The sequence below is a fragment of the Diplotaxodon limnothrissa genome, linkage group LG22 (assembly GCF_057381915.1).
Source record: "Diplotaxodon limnothrissa isolate DT_005_m linkage group LG22, D_limnothrissa_male_GT1.1, whole genome shotgun sequence".
Taxonomy (NCBI): Eukaryota; Metazoa; Chordata; class Actinopteri; order Cichliformes; family Cichlidae; genus Diplotaxodon; species Diplotaxodon limnothrissa.
In genome coordinates, this window is record NC_140616.1 from 17,233,950 (window position 1) to 17,256,897 (window position 22,948).

General features: G+C 42.9%; 1 protein-coding gene across 1 annotated transcript; it reads right to left on the reverse strand.

Annotated features, from left to right (window-relative positions):
• Positions 1-2,780: 2,780 nt before the first annotated feature.
• On the reverse strand, positions 2,781-6,080 carry fam8a1a (family with sequence similarity 8 member A1a). Its single transcript, XM_085346547.1, has 5 exons — positions 5,602-6,080; positions 4,895-5,015; positions 4,653-4,776; positions 3,430-3,569; positions 2,781-3,249 (listed from the first exon to the last, which is right to left on the reverse strand). The coding sequence occupies exons 1-5, from the start codon at positions 5,981-5,983 to the stop codon at positions 3,105-3,107; spliced, it is 912 nt and encodes a 303-aa protein (XP_085202673.1). The 5' UTR covers positions 5,984-6,080; the 3' UTR covers positions 2,781-3,104.
• Positions 6,081-22,948: the final 16,868 nt, after the last annotated feature.

A 22,948-nucleotide genomic window follows, 5' to 3' on the forward strand; every position in this document is an offset into this window, starting at 1 on the left:
CATCTGCGCCTCAGCCTGTGTCATTCTCTGCTGCCCTCATGTGGCCTGGTACCAAGTGTGCAGCAGTTAAAGGATGTCAGTTCTCAACGTAAAGACGTCAGTATTAACAGCTCTATGAAAACAGGAACTAATAGTGTGCAGACATGTGATGGGAAACAACCTGACTGAGTGCTTTGTTGGAAGGACTGTTGCTGTTGTTCCGACTGGAACTATACTTTACTTTAATTCAAAGTGCCTTTTGTGGTAAAGTGCAAACATTGTCATGACGTGCACACCCAAGTGAAACTGATTCATAAATGTATTCTGAAGATTGTCTGTCAGTGTTGTTGTCTTTTCTTTCTTTTACCCTTTGGTCTCTTAAGGGCCCTTTTGTTAGTTGCTTTTATGACTGGAACAAATGTATCAGACTCTGTAGTAAAAAGCAAACTTTTCTGCTGTTATTTTATTACCGCAGTACATCTTCAACCCTTCCTCTTTCCACAGCCTAAATAACATTAAATATGACGTAATAACTGTTTAAAATCTGAAATGTCTTTTTCCATTCGATGAATTGTAACCAGTTTCATCAGTGTTTGAACTTGTTTTTCCTCTGAAGGCTGAGAAGTCATTTTTACTGTGGAGAGCGTAATCTCCTGTGTTAATAGCAAATGTAAACTTTCATTATGGCTACTAAAATGTTTTATTCATATTTTTAAAGAATAGATGCTTTAATGTATTTTTATTATAAAAAACAGAAACTTCTGTTAAGTTTCTGGTTGCGAGGGGAAATCCCAGGTGATCAGCAGTTTCTGAAATACCACCCTTAAAATCACTTAGATTACATTATTTATGCTCTGTTCTCAAGATCGATTTGAACTTCTAGCAGGTCGTCTTAACTATGTCTACTTGTCTGAATTGCTGCCCTGTGATTGGCTGATTAGATGTCTGTGTTAGAAAACAGTCCAACGGGTAATCTAACAAAACGAGTCTTTACAATTGAAGAGTAACAGCGGTCATACGAACGCGGGTCCTTTCAAAATAAAAGCTGCCCTGAGTCACAAAAGCTACAAGACTGACGAGAGAAAACATGAGCAGAGAATTTAGAAATCTATTTGCACTCCGTACCCCCCCCAAGAAATTGGACAACTTTATGTCACCACATCAGAAAAAAACACTTCATTAAATGGTCCGTGGGCACATAAAAACAACTCTTAAATGTTCTTTTTCAGCATTAATAAATCACAAAGAAACTATCAGCATGTTAGACATTTGACTGATCATTGTTGGCTTAAAGAAAGAAAGAGGCTGCAAAGTGTCGTACTCTAATAACAATGCTGCCCATGTGTTTGCAAGTTGCCAATACGTTAAATTATTTATAACTTTTTCTTACAAAGTATTAAAGAACAGTTAGCTTCAGTTTGTAGAAAAATGAAACAATCACACAATAGTGGACATGCACTTTAGTGGTACAAAAATCTTGCATACTGCAACTACATAATCACAAAAGGTAAAAGTTATCAAATCCTTTCAGGGTCACCCAAAAAAAAAAAGGAAACAGTAGATTGTGTCATACAGTAGCGCACTTATTAAAATTCACATGAGCTGCGGGATTATTCCACGACAACAAGCTTTCCAACTTTACACACTCTGCGATGAGCAAAAACCTCACAATACTTTAGTTTTGTCCTCTGAGCTTATTTAGAGCGATACAGTGGTGAGAATTAAAGGTGCAATTTGTAAAGAGTGTTCTGTTTCTCAGCCTGACTCAGGACTGCAGATGGACTTTTCCTCCAGTTTTATTTTGGGGACAGTAGGCCATTCAGGAGCCTCGCATGCCATCTTGCTTTGCATATACCAGTTGTGCATAGAAAAAGAGTGACGGATGACTCAAACCTTTTTACTTGCAAAGTTTGTTAATTTGAATATAAAAATTTTCTGCAGAGGCTGACAAAAACAGTCATGTTCTGTCATTTAATTTTAAAAGGTAAAACGGAACAAAATTGCTCTTAAATAAAAAGCAAAGCACACCAACAAAATGTGTTTTTTTAACTGCTCCTTTAAAGTTTCCTGAATGTGTCGCTCTTTTATGAAAGTGCATGTTAGAGCACCTCACTTCATAATATTGCTCTTATTCTTTTTTCATAAACATATGACACTGAAAAAAAACAACACTGATGTTGTTTAGCTAACTCACGTCTACTTGTTTGCACTTACTTTGCTGCTTTCCTGTGCTCTGTTTCACATGGAGACACACACGAGCTATCGGCTTTAGAAATCCATATAATAGGTCGGCCGGGCTGCCTAAAATACACAGACAGCCAGTGTCCAATCAGGACTTCTCCCTGGCTTTCCCTCTCCACCAATCTCAGCTTTAGACCTTCTAGCTTTGGGACACAGTAACAGCAGTAGTGTTCGTGCAGTACTGATGAGCCTGTTGGCAGGTAAAGACCAACTGAGCCAGGGAAAAAGACTAATGCAGTGTCTAACTGTGCTGGATTGCACGACTGATAATCATGCAATCACCAAAATGCTGATATGTGAAGATTTAACTTATATAGATTTTTGTTTGCACTGGACTTTTTATTGTTATTTATTTTAACAGCAGATCAACAACTGTTTGTGTTTGCTATCACAGATGCTGTTGCAGCATTGATATATTATAAAGCTAGCTAACATCATGTTGTAGGATCCAAGCCTCCAGCTGTCTGTGTCACCTACTGCCATTAAACGCGCACAGGACACACTGTAAGGTCAGTTGTAGGCTGAAACCGAAACCGTCCAGCGCTTTTGTCCAACCCCGTCCACCACTGCATTTATAATTTCATCTCTACAACATAACATGTAGAATCTGACATAACTTCAGAAACTTTGAAGGATTTCATCACATTGTGCTGACGATTCCACTTAATTTTTAAATGTTTTTAATTAAACATCTTACATATTGCACCTTTAAATCCCTTACAGCAGGAGATGTTTCTCATCCCACTGTACCAGGTCTACGCCTGTATACGTTTCATTTTATAGAGCGTTCCAAGTTTTTCCCAGCAAAGTCACTCTCCTCTGTGTTAGTAAATCTGAGTTCGATAAAATTTTCTAGATACTCTTTAAACAGAAGTCTAATACTGCTATCTGCCTCCTCTGCGCTGAACAACTATGGTCCCCGCCACAATGTCGTACACAGTCCTGTTGTGCTGGAAGAAGAGGAGGGTGATAAAGACAGGGAAGAGGAAGGCAATGGAGAAGTTCTTGTTCAACGCCCGCACAGTAGAGCTGTGAAAATCGAGAGAGACGAGGCAAAATATGAGCTCAAACAGGGACTTACTGAATCCCACACAGATGCTCTAAAAGAACTGGAAACAACAAATAATATACTTTTTTTTAAAACTTTTTAATAAATATAAAAATAACTCAACAGGGAAAAAAACCAACATAAAAAGTGTGAAGACTCACGCTGAGAAGGACACGTTGGATGCTGGGACCACAAGAACACAGTTGGGTCGTATAAGGGTGGACGTATCGCACGTCACCACCCGCAAGCCGAGCAGGAACTTTCCTGGCGTAGCTCCACCAGCGCCCCAAATACAGATGATCTGATTGGACGAGAACAACAAACATCACACCGCTTGTCACCGAATGTCGTTCGGTAGGAGAATTACGAAAGACTTTCATTTCCATGTCTTGCAACGTATATTTAGCTGCGCTGTTCTGGGAACTACCCTCGCCCTCAGTGTGCATACATGAAAAGGTGGAGGCTGGAAGAACAGCAGCAAGGCCCACAGAACAGAGCAGGCATCAGTGGTGATAGATAATATTGATTAAGTCACAGTTGGTGTCAGATGGGTTGCAAAGCAGCCAGCAGATGCACAAACAAAAATAACAGTATATAGTAACAATTAGTGAATTAATCAAGAGTATAATTCCAGCTTTTGATCAGCCCCATGCACAACAACCACAGTCAGAGACCAGTTGAAGGGGAATATTTAGATAAGCTTGCACTTTTCAGAAAATGTGCCTATTTTAATGTGTGAAGCGTTAAATGAACTAATGCTAGGCTCAAGTTTTTATTGCCCAATATTTCGCAGTGCAATACACATGGCCATGAAAATAAATTACTCAAGCTTTTATTTATTGCATAACTAATCCCGGCCCAAAACATTAACAGGACAAGAAATTTGTTTTCAGTATAGCACAAACAAGCTCAGAGGCAGAGAAGGAAACATGCCATATGGTGTGAGTCTGAGCAGAGGTGCATGAATATCCCAGAGCTGGCTCCCACCTGGGAAAACAAGACAATATCGTAATTCTAACAAGAGACGGGATAAGTGACTTAATCGCAGGCAACTATGAATGCAACGTTGCATCACTGTTCTCTGTGGGCGCCGCAAAGAACTCTGACGCTGCCTGTTCTCATTAAACAAGAGAACGTGCTGCTGCTATTGGGTGTAAATGAGAACAGTGCGAAATGTTATTTATACTCTAACAGGTGTTCTGCTTTAATTCGCAGTTGCACAAGGAAAACCTTGTACACTCTAAAATGTTATTAAATGTTATAAAACAGAAAGCTTAGTTTGGGTGAAGATAAACACACGCTAGCATGCAAATTTTCAATATTAATATACTTCTGCACATCACTTAACCGAGCATTTATCAAGGCAATGAGAAATGAGACTCACCTCGTAGACACACACCAGTACCCTGTAGACCAGAGCAACAGCCATCATCTTCTGCAGGTCCTCCAGGGACGTGTTCTCATCTATCTCCTCCACAATGAAGTGGGTGATAAATTTGGCAATGTCCCTTTAAAGAAGAGAGACAGTTTGTCTGTGCAAAGCGGCATAACTTGGAATTCAAGCAGATTGAGAGGCCTCATTTAAAGTTGAGTCTTTGCCCGTTTATCCTGGTGTTTTTTACTCACTTCATACCACTCAGATACATGATCCATAACACGATGGTGGCTTTCACACAAAACAGGATGAAGAAGTCCACAGTCTCTGCGAGGAACCTCTGGAGAGGAGAGGGGATGGTGTACTCTTGTCCTGCATGGCAGATGAAAAGACAACAGAACAGCCGTTTTCATTACCGTGGCAACTCAAAGCTTCATAAACTCATAATCATTCACATATAATCAGTGAACAGACACTGCTGACAGTCACAAGAGAAAACAGAGGACGAGGAAAAACCTTGAAAGACTCTTAAGCATATAAGCTCGTTTCCTCTAGGTCATTTACTTAAGCCTGGTCAGACTCATGACCTAGCTTTAACACAGAGCTGGGTCTTACATTCAATTGTTACTAATCAGATTACAACAAATAAGCAACAATAATCAGCCCGGATGATTATCCTGCTTTAAAGATTACATTGTGATTACTTCCATAAATTCTTATTAAACTTTTACTAATCATAATGCTTTCAATTCATAAACAGTAATATATATTTAGTATGTGCACCTCTTGTGCAGTTCTTATGAGGGTAATTTAAAAACGTTTAAAGAGAAACTTACATTTGTGAGTTGTTTAAATATGTTTAATACTGAAGTAATGTAAAAGTATTCATGTAGACTGGGCAGCATGTGTTGTAATTAGCACTTAGTAACTGATTCGCGCTGCCAAACCTGAGCCCTACCTGCCTGAGGCGGGTTCCCGTTCTGCTGCTGACCAGGACGAGCATCGGCACCCGGGAGCGGGTTGGTGGCTGAGCCCAGCTCGGTCCCGGCAGCCAGGTGAGGAAAGGAAGCTGCGGGGGATGTGACAGGATAGTAGCTGTACCAGCTCCTTGTGTCAAATGCTTGCTGCCCACTGACGGGTGTACCCGGCGGCGTCTGAGCGCTTATCCCCGGCGGAGGGAAGGGGAAAGCTGACAGAGCCACCCAGCTCTGCCAGCTGGCGTACCCCCAGTAATACTGCCACATCCACTGCTGCAAGTTTGCGCAGTATTCCGCTGTAGCGGTGCTCCGAGGCTGCTGTGCGTCACTTTCAGGACCGCTGCTGCTTTTTTCGTCCGTCATAGCCGCAAATATACCTCAGCGTCCTCACAGGCTTGCCTGAATTTGGCAGGAAAACCGTTTAAAACGCGTTTAGCCCTCAGGTAATCTTCCCGGTGCCCCGTTCATTAGCTCCCGGCTGGTGCAAGGAAGCGCCGGCTAAATGTGTTTGTAAATACGGGGACTTCCGGGACCACTCACTGCTATACGCCGCGCCCTGAGTCTGTGTCGTTTTATAATATTTATGAAGCTCAAATTAAAGACTTGTGTGTCTTTAAAACAATACTATCTACTCTATCAGTGCTTCATTTATCATAAATAAACACCGTGTAATCACAATGGCAAGAAACTCTATCCCCCTGCTGTCATTAATGGTATGAGCCATTTAAAGGATCATTCTGGGGGTTTTTTGTTTGTTGTTATTTTATTCAGGTTCCTGTGGATACTTGTCATACTTTGAAAAGTACATTTCTTCCACCTTTGGCAGCCATAGCAAACATTTACTGCTTTTGATTTTTAAAATTATGCCCTTTATTGAGCTGTTAATTTTCCACAAGTTCACAGCACAAGTTTTAAATGTTTACCGCTAGTTTCCAGTTGTAGTGTGATTTGTGTTAGTGTGCTGTGTCTACTTGCTTCCACTACTGGCATCTCTTCCTCACATCTTAGCTCCTTTGGAGAAGGGCAGGAAATCCACAGCATCCGTCTAGAGCATGGGTCTGCAACCTTCACAGTGTTTGTTACAATACTCTGTTACATCCTTCATGGAAACTGTATTCCCTGATGGCTGTGGCCTCTTTCAGCAGGATAATCTTCCCTGCCACAAAGCAAAAGTGGTTCAGGAATAGTTTGAGGAACACAGCAACAAGTTTGAAGTGTTCACATTGCCTCCAAAGCCCCCAGATATTAATCCAAGTGAGCATCTGTAGGATATGCCAGACACACAAGGCCACCTTGCAACTTAAAGGACTTCATGAAATGTTAACAACCTGGTGCGAAACACCACAGCGCACCTTCAGGGCTCGAGTGGAGTCTACGCCTTGATGAGTCGGGCTGTTTTGGCAGCAAAAGGGGGACCAATACAATATTAGACACATAGTCATAATGTTATACTTGATGTCTACAGTATATGTATAGCACGTGCAACATTACTCTAAGACTGCACCACAAGAGAGCAGCAGAGGTCTGTTTATGCACGTTCAACAATACCAAATACAAACAACAGCATTACCTACTCTGTATTTGTACACTTTTATCAACAGTGACTGTATGATGTCTATTACAGTTAGGCTTATTGCAGTTTTTATGTTGTCTGCTTTAATTCAGGTGCATTTTCTGGGCTTTTCAAAATAAAATGATTCCTCACAGAACTTTTTTGACCATGTACATTCCCACCTCCTACCACATTAAGAGCTCACAAACATCTTAACTGAGTGATTTCTGCAAAGTGGTCTGCCGCTGAGGTCACTGGGGTCAAAAAGTCTAAAACTGGCTAGTCAGCTGATGGAAAGCTGTGCTGCTTTCGCTCTCACAAACTCTTTCCCTCTCTTTCTTTTTAACCCCACTTTACAGATGTTGCACACGCCTCTCTCCCCTCCTAAATGTTTAACTTACTCACTCACATCAGTCTCTTTTTTTGTGTGTCTTCGCTGGCTATCGTTTTACTCCCCCTCCTCTCTGATTACCGGGGAAGTGAGGGCATTGTATTTGCTGACTGGGCTGGCCCGACTCTTTGGGTTAGGTGTTAGGTCTGCCAGATCCACATGATTGTGCCGGGCCTAGTGAATGGAGCCAGTGAGGCGAATGCCAATCCGCCCCCAATGAGCGTTATCCCAGTCGACAGAAACCATACGATGACTGTGCCCAAAAGTAATCAGGTCCAAATAAAAGCAGTGTCTGGCAAACGCTGACCCCCATAGAAACCCAACAACCTGGTGGGATTACTGCTGTGGAGGTGTGTCTGAGCGAGTGTGTGTGCTAGAAAAGAAATGAATGAGCAAGAGAGGTTTGGTGATCTGGTTAGTGGTGGGCTATGTATCACCCAGATAAGGAAGAATCTGTAATTTTATTGTGTAAAATTTATTTATAAGTTTCCATTTGTGGATGTGCTATAATGTCGTCCACGACATCTGAAGACTGTCAAAACTTTAGAAACATGAAGAGTAACTAAAATTATTACACAGCCTGTTTTTTAAAAAAATCTTCAAAGAAACCACAAATAAAAGCTTCGTTGGATTGTGTGTTTCTGCTACTGCAATCATATTGGCAATAACACCAAATATTACGGTACTGTGCAAAAGTTTTGAGTCATCACTTATTCTGGGGTTTTTTGCTTGGAAAATAGGACTTCAGTGCAGTGAGTTACTGTGTACTATGTGAGCACACATGGAAATATGGTACATAAGGCAGAAACAGAGTTTGTAGGATTCTAACGAGCTTAAAAGTTGATATTTGGTGTGACCACCTTTATTCTTCAACACAGCCTGAACTCTCTTCGACAAGCTTTCTTGTAATTTCTCTAAGTAGTCTTCAGGAATAGTTTTCCAGGCTTCTTGAAGGACATTTAACTGTCTTCTTTGGATGTTGATCTCTGTCAATATGATCCCCCACTTCCATCATGTTGAAGTCCAGGCTCTGGGGAGGCCAATCCACAACCGATAACGTTACATATTGTGATTTTCTGTCTAGGTATGCTTACTTACTGCATTGGCATTTTGTTTGAAGCTATTGCCAATCAGAGTCTGAGTGCATGGATCAAAGTCTGATGGTATTTTCTGTGTTGATAATTCCATCAATTTTAAGAAGATGCCACACACCACTGACTGAAAAGCAGCTGGAAGCCATGACACAGCCTCCACCATGTTTTGCAGATAGCTGCTGACACTGTTGAACCTCTCTCCAAACCTCCTCTACGCATACTGATTTTCAGTCCAGTTCTTGATTCGGTATTTCTAGCTCTAGTTCTTCTTTGCTTTGTGATTTCTAGTTCTTGGGTTTTGTTCCTGGGCCCCTCACATTTCGCGTAGGTTTAGTTCTGTCTTCATGTTTATTTTCTTGTTCTCCAGTCGTGTCTCATGTCGCAGTTTGTTACTCCTGTCCCTGTGCTCCTTATTCCCTCTGTTCAGTGTCAAGGTCATGCCTCTGTGCATGTCGTGTATTTCCTGTTTTATTTTGATAGTCCCTGTCCTGTGTGGTGTGTGTCTGGTTTAGCTTCTCTTTGTCTTGTTAGGTCTGATGTGTCCCAGCTGCGTTGCCACCTGTTCCCCATCCTCTTGTTGTCCTGCCTCTGTATTTAAATCTGTGTTTCTCTCTGTCAGTTGTCATGCTGTACCCTCGGTCTGCTGTGTTTCCTCCCTCTGTGTTCCAAGTAATTATAGTTCCCAGTTCCTGGTTTATTTTCTCATGCTTTAGTTTGAGTTTTTGGTTTCTAGTTTTGTTTTGTACTGTTTTTCACCAATAAAACTGCCGCTTTCAGTTACAATTCCCATGTTTGAGTCCTGCATCCTGCCTGCCACACAGCACACAATGACACTGTCTGAATAAAAAAAATTAAAAGACCTTCACAAAGCCTGGAGAAGTTTTGTTCAACAAGAGTTCGACTCCTTGTAAGGAATTTATAAAGAAACGAAGAGTGGCTCAAGACTTTTTCACGGTACTGCCTATAATGCTCATCCTGCTGGGATGTCACCATTGCTCGGATTTGGAGAGAATTAGATCACAGTGAGCGCCCATTTTAAAACCGCTGAATCTGCCTGTGCCCTTATTAGACCCCTATAATGTCAAGGTGAGATAAGGGAGGCACTTGGACTCCTCGAGTGTGTGTGAAGACACATGTTCTCCTTGTAAAGTCAACTTTGCTGTAGAGGAACACTAATGGCACTTAGAGCAGCCTCTCTCCTTTTATCTGAGGCAGCTTCTTAATTGGGTATTTCACAAGGAAAATATTTCTTCCTTTTGCACTCTGATTGTTTAGCTTTTGCTGGTGCGCACACTCACTGCCCTACATGGAAGACAGGCCCCTTCATTTTGATTATTCCTTTTGTTGTCTGAGCCACTGAAAGTATCTGTGCGCAACACAGAGTGTTCATAGCTGAGAGGGCTTGCTGTGTCTATAAAGGATATGGACAGTTCTTCCAGACACACTTAAAGGGAACAAGGTCACCAAATAACCTTAACTGCTCTGAAGTGCGCGATATGAGCTGAATTCTTTGTGTATTTGGTCTTCAGCGGTCAAAGATTCAGTCTCATTTCTGGCATATTTGAGTTCTTAAATATAAACATGTTTCTTCTCTTTGAGTGGCTTTGATGGATGAAAACCGGCACCCGCCCCGGCGTCTCTCTGTGGGATATTTACAATCCACAAAGGAGGATAGCAGATAAGAACTTGGCATAGTTCTAATTAAATTTAACACTGATAACACTCTGACATACTCAGAATACAGCGTCACCAGGCAATTACAGGGTTTAGCTTAGCAAAAACAGCTGGTCTTTATCAATTAGGAAGAGTTAAACACAGAACACTGAAAGCATCAGAGAATCAGCACTGAACCGTAAACGTGTGCGCTTTAGTCAGTAAAACTCAGCTGTTAATAAACTTATCAATATGGCAATTCTATCATTGAAATACAGGAGAATTTGACTGATAATTGATTTCTACACTAATCATCCACAGCATTAAAAGCACCTGTCTGGTATTTTTGGTCTCTTGTGTTGCTAAAATCATAGATTGTGGTTTTTGGGTTCAGTGGATTGCAGGGCATCACACTTCACAGATTGGGTTTGTTCCAGGGAATCCACCAAGTGTTTCCTCATATTCAGATTAACAGTTTGCAGACAGGGTCAGTGCCTCGGGCTCTTTGTTGTGTTCTAGAGCAGTTTTTTGATGCGAGGGAACATGTGAGGATATTTTATTGAGGGAGGCCACTGTCATCATGGAGCACTGTTGCAAAATGGGTAAACAGAAGACTCATTTTGTATTTAGGTACAAAACCAAAGTCTATAAGGTGCAAAGAATCCACAAAGAAAGCAATTAGAATCCAAGAGATGAACTGGGAAACATATGGAGCAGTCAGCAGAATCTAAAAACAGACAAGGAGCACACCAAGCAGGATAACAGGAAGGATTAAGAGACACTGACAAAGGGAAGATTAAGGTTATAGATACACACAAGGCAGTCGGGGAGATAGGAAACACCTGGAGAGAAAGGCACACCTGAGCATAATCAAGGTGACAGAAGCCACAGGAAGCAAAAATAAAGGCCAAGCAAAAGGGACTCAGAATAAAACAGGAAGCAGCCAAACAGAGAAACATCTAACACAGAGACCGGGACGTGACACAGAAGGGAGAGCAAAAGGCACAAAAGGTCACAGATAAACTATAACCAAGACTAGAAACCTAAAGTGAACTAAGAGCTCAGAATATAAGGAAATACTTACAAAACACCTGGAACCAGGAAACCATGAAGATCCTGAATAAAAATCAATCAAACCACGAGAAACAACTTAACTTTCACACGAATAGAAATGGGAACTAAAGACAGTTCAATAGACATGAAAGCAAAAAGGCAAACCAAACGGATCATATAAAACAACAACATTTGAAGTCTCAAACTTTAAAGCACGAGTCCCAGCCCAGTGAAGCTGACACAAAAGTGTCTTAAACTTTTAAACTGTTTATAATGGCCAGCATGGGGCGACTAACCTGGTTGCTAAAAGGCTTTGACGTGTGACCTCAAACAGTTTGCTAATGCGTTGTGGGGCTAGTTTCAGGTCACACTGAAAAAATGGAATTTTCATAATTATTATTTTCATCACATCTAGAATAAAAATACCAAACAGCTCAGCTCCAGGTTTGATAAGGGTAATACAATACCTAACCAATAAGGCACGTCATAATAGCTATGTCTATCTATTTATGCTGTCTATACTCGAGTCCAATGCATTTCAAAATGTAATTTTTTATTTTTTTTTACAGCAGACATTATAAAAAATGTTCACTGTTGTGTTTTATTTGTTTTTTTTAGTCCAGTCCCTGCTTGAGAAATGTCTCGGGCTCTTTGGTTGTGTCAGTTTCAAACATGTGGAATAGTTTATGTTAAAGTTCCTCAGATAATACCATATCTCTGGTGTGGAGCCCATTACAAAAGGTCATAACTCTGGGGTTTTCAAATGTATCAAAAAGTATCATGAGTTTGTCAAAAAAAAAAAAAAAAAACCTAGTTTGAGAAATTCCTCTCATGGTCATGTGTGAACTCAAGATCTGGGAGTCTGCAGGCTTTTTGTCCTTGCACGTTGTGTCATAAACCACGCACTGCTTTAAGTTCTTACTGGACACAAAGGTTAGATTTGGAGTGCGTCTGTGATTTCAGGCATTCAGTCATCCAGAGAATGTGGGGTAAGGGGTCACCCGTATTGTTTTTAGAGGGTGGAGAGAGTGCAGCATGTGATTTGTGTATACATTACTCAGACTGGCCAAAATCCACGTGGCATTTAATGTTTCATGTAGTTTAAAGTCAGTTCTCACAGCTTCAAATCAGATTAATGCCTTTAATATCCTTCCCTAATTTCATGCAGGGATCAGAGACTCTTTTTAAAGAAAATGAGCAATTTTGTCGTACTAAATATATGTTTGTGCAGTCGAAACTTCAAAAAGCGAGAGCGCTGAAGAGGAACAACTTCATCTGCTGAGGCAGCAGAGGGAAGTCCTTGCTACCTTTGCCCCAAAGAACAGGGGGAAAAATCCCCTCTTAGTCTTATATGTATCAGTGAGAACCAATTAAGTAAATTATGTCTGCATCCCCAGAGCCTTGACAGGAACACCCAAGGGGAGAACGAGAGCACAACCGCTCTCCCACCAGCTTCAGTTTCGAGCAAATTCCCTCTCATCATCGTCCTCCTTCTCATCGCTTCCCTCGCCTAATTCTCTGCAGTTTCCTGCAGCTTTAATGTCCCGGCCTGTATTCACCTTTCTCCCACTGTTAGTACACAGCGGTGAGGAGGTGAGAGGTTAGCTCACGTAACAGTAACAAACCTCCCCTTCCTCTTCCCTTTTACATATCACACTCCCCTGTTTTGTTTTGTTTTTCCTCGCTCATTCCGTACAGCACTTTGTTCATATTCATTCATTCCACACCTTCATTGGTTTTTGTTTTTGTTTGGGGTTTTTTTTTTTGGGGGGGGGGGGGGGGGGGGGGGTGCTCATTTTAAATGTGCTCTAATCAGTGTTTGATCGTCACATTGCATTTAGTTACGGTGGAACGTCAAAGAGTAGAATTCCTGCAGAAATTGCAGATGTTGCAGCTTGCATGCGCCCAATGGAGAAAGCTAGTAGGTTGCTGTCGTGGTTTACTCTCACCACTTTCATCTAACTGAGTCCTTTCTGCTCAGCACCAGCCAGACAAAATCAACACTTGGTGGTGTACATAGTGGAGCATTTAAGGTCTCAAGATCCAGATGTTTCCATCAGAAACTCGTAGATACAAAAAAAGAGTCAATATTAGCGCTCTAAGTCCAGAAAGTGTGCCAAGAAAATATCCTCCAGCAGCTTGAACTACTGATACAAGGCCGGATGGATTCACATTCTGACCCTACAATCTGAATGTCACAGCAGAAATCAAGACTCATCAGACGAGGCGACATTTTTTCAATCTTCTGTTGCTCAATTTTGGTGAGGCCATGTGAACTGTAGCCTCAGTTTCAGTTTGAATTACTGTTATCCTCCTATCACCACCGAGCAGTCTGACTGCTCTCCTCTGACCTCTGGCATGAACGAGGCATTTTCTCCCAGAGAACTACTGCTCACTGGATATTTTCAGACCATTCCCGGCCAACCTTACAGAAGGTTTTGTGGGAAAATCCCAGCAGATCATCAGTTTCTGGGATCTTTGCACAATCCAGTCTGGCACCAGGAACCATATCACGTTAAAAGTCACTTAAATCGCCTTTATATTTGCCTCAAAGAACAAATATTGTCATTTTTATGGCTCTAAATCAATATTTGAGTTAATCAGATATCATTATAAAATGTCTGTTTCCTCCAGTGTAATGAAGCGCTGCTGGCTCAGCAGACAAAATGATGACGAATTCTAAAATCAGAGCAAAAACCCCCAATAGACGTTTTGCAATATCTCACTTGTAATCTTCACCGCCACCGCCACCCACTCTTATTTCATTACACCGGTGTCTCGATCCAGACTTACAGTCATATGCTCCATTTCACTTTTTCATAATCAAAAGTGCCTGACGAGGCAAACAGCTAAAACAAAAGAGTTGACCGGCACAGAGTGCATGTTTGTTTAATGTGCAGCTGTGCATTGCAGGGAAGGCGGTCAAGCTGTTTCCCAGTGAGTTTCACACGGACTTTAACTCAAACAGCTGTAAACCCACAGGCCTCAGAGTAGAATAGAATAGAATAGAATAGAGTGTGTAGATGTTACACGTGAAATAAAAAAGCAACTGTGCTGTTTTTATAAATGAGCTTTTTGGATGGATGTTAAATAAGTCTTGCTTGAAAGGTTTGGGTTTATGGTGCAGAAGGAGCTGTTTACAGTCCACTTAGAGAAAGGTCAGTCTGTGACTAATGGCTTCCGTTTTCCTCCCGCCTATCAGAGGCTGCCGTTATCTCTCCGCAGCATTGTGGGGAAGTGCCTGTTGCCTACAGCACGTTGCAATGTGTCCATCAAGCCAACTTTCCTGATGACCTATTGTTTTGTTTTGCTTTTAGCAAAGCTTTCCTATGAAAGTCTAAACTACCTGCATTCTGTCACTGATGAAAACTAACATCACATACTGAATGTACTTACTAGGAGTAATAAGGCAAACTGACACAAACGCAGCCAGTGTGATAATAAATCCTCTTAAGAGATGATAAAGATGCAAACATACACAAACTCTGCTAAACTCAAAGGAATAAAATCAATGTCTGAAATGTTCAATTCTGAGCGTCGGTCTCGTATTTTAACCTCCTCTGCTTTTTCCTGAAGTTAAATGGTTTGATTAAAAAACAGTGAAACTGTTGAATCTTCGTCAGACAAACCGCATAGCCTGACCTTTAAAATATCAGCTCCGTTCGGCCGTGCCACCTGCAGCAGAAGGTCAGTGCGTCCCCGTGCATCACTTATCCGCTGCTCTAGCCACTTAGATTCACACATTTTTGCTATTGTAAGCAGTGCGACGGAGAGCCTGCTGTATTGTCTGCAACAACGGGGCAAATATCTGTTCTGGAAGAAAGCAATCAGTTTTCAGACTGGAATGTCTGCTGCTCAAATCGTCAGGCTGGTAAATTATACCAATGATGATGTTGAAGCATTGGTTTGATGTTTGCTTTGTTTTCATTAAGCTTTCTAATTTCTGCAAACGTATTTCTTTATTCAGCGACTTCCTCTGTATGTATAGTGTATACATCTTTTGTTTTTGCCGGTTGGATTGTGTACTCTTTTGGCGTTTGAAGTTGGTTTTCCCTCACAGAAGTTCCGCTTAAGCTCTTCATGCTGTGGCCATAAAATAAACTGCTCTGCGTGTTGTAAAGTCACTGAGTGCTCTCAGAGGTCGCAGCGTGAAGAAAGCCTCGTGTGGACCTGAAATGGTTCTTCCCATCTGGCTCATTGTGGTCCCACACTTGTTAGTCCTCGCTCCCCCCTCTCTGGATCACCCCCTCCAGATTATAGATCACATGTCCTGTCACACAGTAGTCTTTCGAGTGGATAAGCCAAAAACTGTGACAACTGGTGGAGGATTCAGAGCAGAAAATACAGCCACTTCTGTTTATTGACTTTTTCTAAAGTAGGCCATCAGGAGAGTTGGCTTTCCATTCATTTATATGTCTTTGATCACAAAAATAGACAAAATAGTAAGCAGGTAATTACATTTCTATAGAGCTTGAGGTCTGAGCTGCAGTGTTCCCAGGGGTACCCATTGTGTAGAGACTGGTTTGCATAGTCTCGCTTTAAAGATTTCCACCATCCTTCCTCCTTTCAGCTGTACAATCACTCATGGGGCTGTTATTCTGAGGTAAACTCGGACAGGAACTCTTGTTGAGATGACTAGAAAAACATAGATTATTTGTTGTGTTCTCAAGGGTGTAATAGTGTTTCCTCGTATACAGTACAGAGGCCCATCAGAAGTTATATTTTGAGCTGCCTCTAAATATAAAGCAGTTTAACAGCATCATCTTAAAGAAGTATATAATTTAAAGATTAAACAGTGAGAATATGGACAGTCTGTTTCCTTTCAGAAAGACTGAGACTAAGTATGAATAACTGAACCTGTTAAAATCCAAAATATATCATAACTAAATTACTGAACTTAGTCAACAGTATGGGATTAGCTAAGCCTCTCTGTTCTCTAGTAGTATATCCAGCAGATCAGCAGTTTGTGAAATGCTCATACTTATTCAACTTGTCACCAACAACCATCCCTCTTTGAAAATCACGTAAATCACTTTTCTTCATCATTCTTATGTAAAGTTTGAACTTCAGCTGGTCACCTTGACCATGTCTATGTGCCTAAATCCATTGAGGAGCTGCCATGTGATTGGCTGATTAGATATTAATGTTAATGAGCGATTGAACTGGCATACATAACAAAGTATGAACTCCTTATGATTGTCAGATTCAGAATTAAAATCAAAGACATGCTGTGTGAAAAGATCTGGTATTTTAAAGATTTTTGAGTTTAATCCAAGCGTCTCTGCCGCAGTCTCTGGAGAGATGATAGCCTGCGCGCCTAGACAGAACAGCTTGCATAACATTCTCACACTTGTTGAAGAAATCAGAGCTTGCGAGTTTCAGTGGGAAAAAAGCCTCGTTGCATGGCAGCCAGCCTCCCCGACAGCTCCGAGAGCAGGGTGCCGCCGGTGCGTCGAGCCACCTGGGGGGCTCTTCAACTGGTGGGGGAGATTGTCACATCTTGCAGGAGCTTTCCTCTCCTCAGGAGCTGCCTCTGCAGGAGGGGGAGATACAGGAGAGGTGGAGGAAGATCTCAGCCTGGGTGTTTATTGTCTTATGTAGTCTGGAAGATGAGTGGATGGTGGGGTGGGTGCAGTTTTCTCTGTGGTGGGGTTGGGTGGACTGTCCCGGGCTCTGTGGGGCCGGGCGGCGCTGCTGCACTGGGCCCGGTCTGGATGGGCCTGGGCCCCCTTTCCCTGGCGGGTCGCGGAGTATGGGGGTGCCTACTGGGGTCAGCGGGGGAGCTGGCCCCAGGGAGGGGTCACTTGCCCCTCCCTTCCTTCCCTCCCCATCTCCAGCTGCCTCCCTCTTCCCGCTCCACCACAACCACCCACACATGCAGGGCCTTGGAGTAGGGGTATGTCACCAGGGTGCAGAGGAGGCTACCCCCCCCCCCCCCCCCCCCCCCCCTCTGTCCCCTTCTGGCTGCCTCTGCCTCAATTTTATCCCACAACTTAGACATTCACATTACTCACACTCTCATTACACATACATATAGGATCTTGGGGGTGGGCACGATACACGGAGTCCAAAGTACCATCAGGGTGTACACCCCACCCCTGGCATCGTTGCCCACCTCTCAATTTTAAATACACGTAGACATTGAGGGCTAGCAGGAGGGACCATGCGCTTACCTGCTGCTCTCTGGCAGGTAGCTCCAAGCCCTCCTGGGTTTTAAATGCACCTTAGAACACACATGCATCAACATTACAATGAGCGGGTGGAGGGAGGTTCGGAGTCTTCTCTCCGACCCCCGTTCTCTGCGACCTGCTGGAGCAGGGGGGCTAGGACTAGGAGGAGGAGTTGGCCGTCCGACTGCGGTCTGGAGTGTGGAGCCTTCCTGCTGCTGCGGAGTCGGGGCGGTCTGCCTCCCCCCACCGCAGGGAAAAGGGTAACACCACCTGGGTCTGGGTGCAGTTCCCCCTCCAGGGGCGGGGGCACCTAGACCCGGTTTGTAGAGTACGCTTGGGGAGTGTGATCGTGTGTACAGCGTCTCTTTATGTCTGTCTCCACGTTGGTTGAGTGTGGAGTAAGTGCATATGAGAGCATGAGGGTGGGAATGGATGTTTGTATCTGTGTGTGCCTGTATGTCTGTGTCTATATGTCAGGTTGGGTGTCAGGCGCCACCTCTCTGGGGACATCTCAGGCCCTCCAAGGTTTGGAGGCCTATCTCCCCCTACCACCACTTCCCCTGCCAGTGGCGGACCCCCTCAGACATCGGTGCGTTGGTGGTTCTTTGTGTCCGGGGATGGGCGTCCAGGTACACACCAGCTCACTCCTTGGCGGCCGCTTATCAGGGCCTGGAGCCTGGGGCTCGCTCGGGCCACTTCGGAGGTGGGGTGCCCCCAGCCTCTCGGCCTGGGGCTCGGTCACTCAGGCACAGCTGGCTGCCGGCGGAGCTCACGGGCGCGTCACTGCAACTCCCCCTGGCTTCTGCTCCGCGGCTGCTGAGTGAGCCCTCATCTGGGACTCTCCTCAGCTCTTTCCGGGACAGTGGCGCAGCTGCCCCTCTGTTGGTCTTCCTTGGTCTCTTGTGTTCTGGGGGCCTCTGGATGTCTGGAGTTTTGATCTCCTCCACACCTGCTTCACGCCCTGGAGGACGGGGCTGTGGCCCCCCCACACCCTCTAGCAGATTATTACATGAAGGAACCTTTTAAAAAAAACAAAAAACAAGCGCGTCCATGCTCACAGGTGTACACACGGGTGATCACACCCACAAACTACACCCTTTTTGGCTCCTACCTCAAAGCACACTGTGTTCTGTTGATCTTATGTGCTGCACAATAATGTTTAACATTTAGTATTTACTGTCATATTCCCATATATCATTGTGATGTTGTTTATTCTATTACTCTTGTTCTCTTCTGCTTGCTTTCTTTTTTCTTTCTCAGCAGGTGATCCAGGTGATTGATATATGCATTTTTTTTCTCTGCCCGTTCTGTTGGTTTTTGTCTTTTGCCCTTCTCCCCCGTCCCTCTTCTCAGCTGTTTCTCTTTCCCTCTTTCTTTCTCCCCTTCTTTCCCCCAGTCAAGTCTGTCCCGTATTCAGTAAGTGAAAATAAAATAAACAATAAAAGGTGAATCAAATGGACCATTACGGCAAGGCTGGGATGGTCAGTTTGGTAAAGTAAATCCGTTGGGCATCTTTCTTTGCCTTTAGACAACAATTCTGAGGGCAAAAGAGCCAAACGGGACAGGCAAAAAAAAAAAAAGAAAAAAAAAGAAAAAAAAAAGAAAAGATTATAGATCACATGTCCTGTCACACAGTAGTCTTTCGAGTGGATAAGCCAAAAACTGTGACAACTGGTGGAGGATTCAGAGCAGAAAATACAGCCACTTCTGTTTATTGACTTTTTCTAAAGTAGGCCATCAGGAGAGTTGGCTTTCCATTCATTTATATGTCTTTGATCACAAAAATAGACAAAATAGTAAGCAGGTAATTACATTTCTATAGAGCTTGAGGTCTGAGCTGCAGTGTTCCCAGGGGTACCCATTGTGTAGAGACTGGTTTGCATAGTCTCGCTTTAAAGATTTCCACCATCCTTCCTCCTTTCAGCTGTACAATCACTCATGGGGCTGTTATTCTGAGGTAAACTCGGACAGGAACTCTTGTTGAGATGACTAGAAAAACATAGATTATTTGTTGTGTTCTCAAGGGTGTAATAGTGTTTCCTCGTATACAGTACAGAGGCCCATCAGAAGTTATATTTTGAGCTGCCTCTAAATATAAAGCAGTTTAACAGCATCATCTTAAAGAAGTATATAATTTAAAGATTAAACAGTGAGAATATGGACAGTCTGTTTCCTTTCAGAAAGACTGAGACTAAGTATGAATAACTGAACCTGTTAAAATCCAAAATATATCATAACTAAATTACTGAACTTAGTCAACAGTATGGGATTAGCTAAGCCTCTCTGTTCTCTAGTAGTATGCCTTAATTCTTCATGACATCGATTCAACAAGGTCCTGAAAGCAGCAGCTTTGGAGGAATCCATTCTGCTGGAAGCAGTCATCAGAAGATGAGTGCAAAGTGTGCCACCAAAAGCCTGAATTGTTGATACGAGGCAGGATGGATTTATATTTTCATGTGGCTTCTGACCTCGCCATTCAAATGTTGCAGTGGAAATTTAGCTCAACATTTTTCCAACCTTCTGTCGTGCGATTTTGGTGAGGCTGTGCAAACTGTAGCCTCAGTGTGGCCATCTGCTGCAAGGTTCAATGTGTTGTGCATTCACAGATGCTCTTCTGCATACCCTGATTGTAATGAGAGGTTATTTTGAGTCCCTGGCCCTGAGAGCTGTCACTCACTAGTTTCTCTTTTTTCTCTCTGTGAACTCTAAAGTCGGCTGTGCAGGAATATCCAGCAGATCAGCAGTTTGTGAAATGCTCATACTTATTCAACTTGTCACCAACAACCATCCCTCTTTGAAAATCACGTAAATCACTTTTCTTCATCATTCTTATGTAAAGTTTGAACTTCAGCTGGTCACCTTGACCATGTCTATGTGCCTAAATCCATTGAGGAGCTGCCATGTGATTGGCTGATTAGATATTAATGTTAATGAGCGATTGAACTGGCATACATAACAAAGTATGAACTCCTTATGATTGTCAGATTCAGAATTAAAATCAAAGACATGCTGTGTGAAAAGATCTGGTATTTTAAAGATTTTTGAGTTTAATCCAAGCGTCTCTGCCGCAGTCTCTGGAGAGATGATAGCCTGCGCGCCTAGACAGAACAGCTTGCATAACATTCTCACACTTGTTGAAGAAATCAGAGCTTGCGAGTTTCAGTGGAAAAAAAGCCTCGTTGCATGGCAGCCAGCCTCCCCGACAGCTCCGAGGGGCCTCAGCGGACATATTTCTGCTCAGCTGTTTGGTTGCCCTGGAAACAAGCCAGTGTAGGCTACATATATAAATCCCATGGAGAAGATGTACAGGGAGGGGATCGTGTAGTCAAGGTTTTTAGCCAGCAAGGAGGCGCCGTTCACAGGAGTTACCCTTGAAAAGCAGGTGGATGTCGACCTCAAGGCCATCCCCGCCCTCCAGGTGCAACAGAGATAGCCTGCTCATTCTGTTTTTACCTCAGGTTTCCTGAAAACAATGCAGTCAGACTCAACAAGAAGCAGCAGCGAGAAAGCTGCCAGAATGAAACAAGTCAATGTCAAATGCTTTGCCATTTAAAAAAGCTCATTAGGGAACAGTCCCTCTATTTTCGATGTGCAGCTTGTGATGGGGAAATGAACAGAAGGCTTTTGGAGGTGATGGGGCATTTAGTCAGGTCACCTGTCTTTCTTTTCCTTGGAACTTCCTCTTTCTCGTTGCTGATTTCTTCTCTTAAATTCAGACATCGAAGTCGTGCAAAGACATTAAAGGAAAACAAAATGATCTTTTGCTTTTTTTTAGAACTGTTATCTGTCTAATCCTCCTTATCTTCACACTGCTTCAGATATTAAAACACACAGGAAAACAAACAAGCAGCTGAATCTGCTCCCCGTTTTGCAGATTGCAGCTCGTACTTCGTGCGATTCCACATGCCTCAGCATCCCTATACGTCAGCGCGTTTAGCAAGTACGAACTCATACTGTAGGCCATATCATGTATCTTTGATCCCATGGGTTTGCTTGGACATAAAAGGTGTTTATGTCTCAGAGTGCTGTGTTTAAAAGTGAAGGACAGACACAGGAAGGGTGTCAGCGTCAGAAGTCAAGTGGAGCTTTCCAGATGTTATACAGAGGATGTGAGTTCATTCTCTTAAAGTCCAAGACAATCTTTCTTAACACAAAACAACCCCAATGTCAACAAGTTACCTTTGTCTCTCGTGTATGAGAGCGCACACTGGGTGAAGCATACACACACAAGCAGTGCCACAGTGTTTGTTTAGTGCATGAGTCACTTTCAGCAACACGACATACAGTATATGCCACATTGACCTTTTTCCTTAGGTTCTTTTTCTTTACTTCCTTCGCTGCCAGTCCACTCTCTCTGTGGGCTTCCAACTATCTTCCTCCTTCCTGAGCAGTTTCCTAATTGCTCCGCGTTGCTGCAAGGTTCACCTCTGTCAGCAGTAGGCAGCTGCGAGATCAGGACCTTTCCTCTTCAGTGGAACACCTCCCTTTCTGTCCTGCTTGGCCGTGGGCTGAAACACTATTATTTCAGATGGTCAGCTGGAATCTCTGCTTCATTCACTGAGTTCATGTTTACGCCTGCACTGTGTCTGTATCTGCGTACACCTTCCACCGGGTCGAGTTGCAGAATGAGATTCTCATTTTCATTTGGGGAAAGATGCGAGAGATAAAAACAAAGAAGTGGAGATCCACTCTCCAGTTCCTGCAGTTATCCAAACAAAAATGGTGCAGATAACAAGCGGTGCACCTGTAAGTCAATCCATAGCAGATGTGTTCTGCCTTCTCTGACTCTGAAAACGCACTTTTTTAATAATGTTCTCACAGAATGCACCGCTTTAAATAGTATTCACATGAAGAGGATATAAAAGCAGCAACTCCTCAGGTGAATTCAGTCAGGCTTTTTTTGTTTATAACAGCAAAGATGATGCAAGTTTGGGTTACTGTTGAAAGTCTGAAACAATGATAGCTCAATTTTAAGATCAATAAGGCAAAGTGCTACAAAAAAGCCAATCGAAAAGGCATAAATAAAGTACCAGCATCTATGTAGACTTTTTCTAGCCTTCCTGCCCACTCACTTGACCCGTCTCGAGTCCGCACACCGTAATGCAATCAACAATAGTGCGTGGCACTCCTCCAGTGTGCCACCAGTCCGCACTAATACAATAAAAGAAAGAATGTTTTGAAGGATTTATTGCTGTCTAACTGTGTTGCGTCATTTGTGTTGTTGGCTATTTTTGTTGCACTAAACCCTCATTTATCAAAATGGACAAAAGATGTAATTATACTTCTGGAGAGTTGCTTCCTGGCATTCTTCACATTACCGTCCGTGCCAGACAGTCCAGGAAACCCACAGAGATCTGATGTTTTTTTTCTTTTAGCCCAGATCTTCTTTTATGATGTTCAACAAAGACAAAATAA

Bases quoted from the DNA above. Each gene is read 5' to 3' on its own strand.
- fam8a1a (XM_085346547.1), bottom strand. From the start codon at position 5,983: ATGACGGACGAAAAAAGCAGCAGCGGTCCTGAAAGTGACGCACAGCAG. The intron at 5,016-5,601 runs GTAGGGCTCAGG...TCTGCCATGCAG, and splicing joins CGGGAACCCGCCTCAGGCAG to GACAAGAGTACACCATCCCC. The intron at 3,570-4,652 runs GTGAGTCTCATT...TCGTCCAATCAG, and splicing joins TACTGGTGTGTGTCTACGAG to ATCATCTGTATTTGGGGCGC.